At 34.1% G+C, this 4,683-nt stretch overlaps 1 protein-coding gene across 1 annotated transcript in view; it reads left to right on the forward strand.

Moving 5' to 3' along the window:
- The window catches only part of LOC132171553 (probable inactive purple acid phosphatase 27), a 5,047-nt gene extending 1,776 nt beyond the window's left edge, over positions 1 to 3,271 (forward strand). The window contains exons 2-10 of the mRNA XM_059582906.1: positions 3 to 167; positions 672 to 780; positions 972 to 1,086; positions 1,307 to 1,439; positions 1,693 to 1,880; positions 2,122 to 2,308; positions 2,403 to 2,470; positions 2,677 to 2,767; positions 3,071 to 3,271. Coding sequence (XP_059438889.1) covers positions 3 to 167; positions 672 to 780; positions 972 to 1,086; positions 1,307 to 1,439; positions 1,693 to 1,880; positions 2,122 to 2,308; positions 2,403 to 2,470; positions 2,677 to 2,767; positions 3,071 to 3,271 — 1,257 coding nt within the window. The remainder of the gene's footprint in view (positions 1 to 2; positions 168 to 671; positions 781 to 971; positions 1,087 to 1,306; positions 1,440 to 1,692; positions 1,881 to 2,121; positions 2,309 to 2,402; positions 2,471 to 2,676; positions 2,768 to 3,070) is intronic.
- The last annotated feature ends 1,412 nt before the right edge of the window (positions 3,272 to 4,683 follow it).

The raw sequence follows: 4,683 nt of genomic DNA on the forward strand, positions 1-4,683 counted from the left end.
AGTTAACATTTCATGTCATTAACATCAGAACCGACATCGAATTCGTCTTCTTTGGCGGGGGATTTGATACGCCTTGCGTTTTGGCAAGATCACACCGCATCAATTTTGTCAATCCGAAGAAGCCTTTATATGGACATATCTCAAGTATAGATTCAACTGGAACCTCGGTGAGTCCACCATCTTTACTGAGATTTCCATTAATAAAAGAAAAGATAATAGAAAAAGAGTGGCGAGTGCGGCACCCCAACATCTGGTATAAACATTACGGTACAAGATAAAATCTAGTGTTTGAAAATAGGTCAAATAAATGGCTTGGCCGAATAGTCGCTAAAAGCCTAAAACGGCCGTTTTGAAGACTACAATTGCTTAAGGATAAGTGGATTAAGTTGAGAAACGCCTACGTCGCCTGGTGTATTTTTAACTATCTATTTTACTATTTTATTTAAATATTATTGTTTTTAAGATTTCTTTACACTTTCTTTTTTGAGAGGAGAGAGTGATATATATAAAAGAAAGAAACAGCTTCTTAATTTTACAAAATTAAAAAAATTGTCAAACCCTAATCCAAGCGAAGGTGCATCGGTTGCTGCTGATATTATAATTAAATGTGCATCATGGGGCTGGTTTAAACCATGTGAAGCATTATTCTAATTTGATGATTTGTGATGCAGATGAGATTAACATGGGTTAGTGGAGATTTGGAGCCTCAACAAGTACAATATGGAGACGGAAATACACTGCCCTCGCAAGTTACCACATTTACACAAGATCACATGTGCTGTGAGTTCCTCAACATACCTTTTTTTTTTCTTTGTGAACATCATATACAAAGGAGGCCAATTACATATGGCAGTCACCATTCATATATATATATATATATATATATATATATATATATATATATATATATATAGCTACCCTTTTCCTTAGCTTCCTCTTATCTTCTACTTAGATTTTTCCCCAATTGAAAGCAAGTTCATCACCAAGTCCAGCAAAGGATTTTGGGTGGCATGACCCAGGATACATTCATTCTGCAGTAATGACAGGACTTGAACCTTCAAGCACCTTCTCCTACAAATATGGAAGGTTGTTCACAACTTCTGTCACAGATATTTGTAGAGAAATGTTTCTATGCATTCTAGCGTCCATCTCGCGTACATTAATTTTTAAAAAAAAAAAAAAAAAAAAAAAAAATGGTGGATGAAACATGCTAACTCAACGGAAATGTATACGAGATAGATGTCAAATTAATGCAAATAGGCATTTCTCATACTTTTATTTATTAAAAAGCACATACTTCATGCAGTGACTCAGCCGGTTGGAGTGAACAAATCCAATTTAGAACTCCACCTGCGGGAGGATCAGATGAGCTCAGGTTCATAGCATATGGGGATATGGGAAAGGCTCCTCGTGATGCTTCTACCGAGCACTTCATTCCGGTAATTAAGGACAGGATGCATTTGCTGCTGCAAATATAGAAAGACCCGAAATTGAATTTGTTTTCACAAAATCTTCATGGTTTTCTTGTTTAAGCAAATTCTAAAATGAAGAAATCTTACATTAATAACATGATAATAACAGTGAATTATGGTGATTTTAGTCTTTTACTTCTTGAAACACAAATATATTGACCCCTGTTTTTTTTTTTTTTTTTTTTTTTTTTTTTAAAACTGTTTTGTGATACATATATAGCCAGGGTCCCTCTCAGTGATTGATGCCATCGCAGATGAAGTAGATTTTAACAAGGTAGACTCAATCTTCCACATTGGAGATATTAGCTATGCCACTGGCTTTTATGTTGAATGGGATTTTTTCCTTCAACAAATAAGCTCTGTAGCATCACGAGTTTCTTATATGACTGCAATTGGAAACCATGAGAGGTACCTTTCTCATCTGCATACTTTAATAAGTATTGTTTTTTTAAGTAGTCTTATTAGAATATATTAGAGGATTTGATTGATTTATTAATTTAAATTATATTATAATATTTTTCATTATATGTGGGTACATGAAATATTTAATTGTAAGAAGAGGTGAATAACAGACAGGGTTAGAACTTATAACCTCTACTCTAATTTGTTTTTATATCTGCACCTTTTTTTTTTTCTTTCCCTTTTTCAGAGATTACGAAGATTCGGGATCAATATATACATTCACTGATTCAGGAGGAGAATGTGGAATTCCTTATGAAACTTACTTTCCCATGCCAACTTTAGAAAAGGATAAGCCATGGTATTCCATAGAACAAGGAAGTGTTCACTTCACAGTGATTTCAACTGGGCATAATTGGACACAAAACTCTGAACAGGTTAGATTAATCGAAAGCTTTATGTCCTTTATGTTTATTACCTCCTAATCTAATCTGATATCACCTTCTTTCAAATATATGCAAAATCTTTCAGTATGAATGGATGAAAAATGACATGGCTTTGGTCGATCGATCAAAAACTCCTTGGTTAGTTTTCACAGGGTAAGTGAATCTTACATATACTAACACTGGCTTTGTTTAATAACGTTTTTTCCTTCTCCGTTTTGTTTACTCTTTTCAAAACAAAAACATTAAGAAACATTACCATAAATGATTCATGTTTGACTTCTTCCGTCAAAATAGGATAGTAGTTTGAGGGGATATCATAAGTGTAATTTATCCTAATATAATTTATCTGTAAATTGTAGACATAGACCCATGTATTCGTCTGGAGAAGGATACCTTAATGTGGATGATCAATTTACTAAGGAAGTAGAACCATTACTCTTGGAAAACAAAGTAAGTCGTTTTGGCCAGTAATTCTAGGTAGCTTACTTGTTTCCTACTTGTGTTCTATTAAGAATAATGTGACTATTAAAATCACCATTGGGCTTGTGATTGATCATTACTAAATTTTGATCAAATGGTGATTTTAATAACCACATCATTCTTAGTATGATACAAGTAGGACACAAGTAAGCCTTTTAGAATTACTCCTAAGTAGCCATATTCCTTAATTTTTTCGATGTGAAATGATGAGCTCTTTAATCCCTTGCTTGACTTGGTTAGAAATAGACTAATTGGGTTGCTATTCACGTGCAGGTTGATCTGGTTCTCTTTGGCCATGTTCATAATTATGAGAGATCTTGCTCCGTTTTCCAAAAAGAATGCAAGGCCTTTCCTAAAAAAGATGAAAGTGGGATAGACGTATATGATCACAGCAATTATAGTGCCCCAATGCATGCAATTATTGGTATGGGTGGCTTTTCCTTCGACAAGTTCCCATATCAAGTAAGCACATGAATGTCTCTCCAATGCTTCATATATATGATGCACGCATAAAACTAATGCTATAATTTATATTTTTATATCACAATAATGACGTGTCACTCCCAACAAATCCCTTGGATCGGTCCTTGTTAAAAAAAAAAAAAGAAAAAAAAAAAGTTAAGAGTTAGCTGGACACAACATGTTAGCATTGTGAAATATGTAGTTTTTAGCATTAATCCATCTCTCTTTATATAATGATATATACAACACAAATTAATATCCTACTTTCATCCCAATGATGACGTGGTTGGGTGTAATAGCCATCGACATTTTTTTTTTTTTTTTTTAAAGCGTTCTACATCTTGCCATGTCGGCATAGTGGAATATTGGTTAATTGGTGTAGTATATAAATATAGAGAAATGTTATGGGTCAATAAGTTCTCCATATTTAGCTCATATTCCCTTATAAACTCAATATATCAATTATTAGATTTGTGGGGTCCACATTAGTTTACAAATCTAATGGTTGATTGTAAGACAATATGGGTCAAATATGTGAAACTTATTGACCCTAACATTTCTCATAAATATATATACCACATTTTTAACCCATAAGTATCCAACAATGTTACGTGACAATCTCAACCAACCTTTAATTTTTTTGTTTTAACCAAAAACTAATCCAAGAGGACCAAGAGTTAGTTGTGACTACTACTAGGTTAGCATTAATTGTGTGATATTTTTAGGATTAAAATATAGTTTCTATCATTATTCTCTCCCTCTCTCTCTCTCTCTCTCTCTCTATATATATATATATATAGAGTAAGATTCTATATACCACACCAATATTACACTATTATTCTGCACTTTGTTAACATGACCTTGTAGAAATCTACAAGCGTAAAATCTATTGTCCTCTTGACTTTTTCTTGTATTTGCCGCCAAAAAAAAGTTATGGGCCGTTCAATGCTTGATGATGGTCGATAAGCGGCGACATTCATATCGCCGCTAACTGATGTTTTTAAATAGCTGGCGACAAAAAAGTCAGCCGCTATTGAGGGTCATTAAGCGGCGACTTCAGATATTATTAACCCATTAATACTTGGCACCTCCCGTAGTCGCCATATTGGTTTTAATTATTTTTTAAATTTTTTGTTATGTCAATAGCGGCAACTTCAAAGTCGCCGCTATTGACTACTCATTAGCGGCGACTCTTGAGAGTGGCCGCTGTTGACACCCATCAGCGGCAACTTTAGGGTCGCTGCTGCTTAATTTTTAATTACTTTTTCCTGTGTCAATAGCGGCGACCCAGGAGTTGCCGCTATTGAGGGGTCATTAGCGGCAACTCAAAAGGTCGCCGCTAATGACCCATTAATAGCGGCGACTTCATGGTTGCCGCTATTGAATTTTTTAATTATTTTTTAAAATTTTTTCTTATGTCAATA

Source organism: Corylus avellana, chromosome ca1, assembly GCF_901000735.1.
Source record: "Corylus avellana chromosome ca1, CavTom2PMs-1.0".
NCBI classification, from domain to species: Eukaryota; Viridiplantae; Streptophyta; class Magnoliopsida; order Fagales; family Betulaceae; genus Corylus; species Corylus avellana.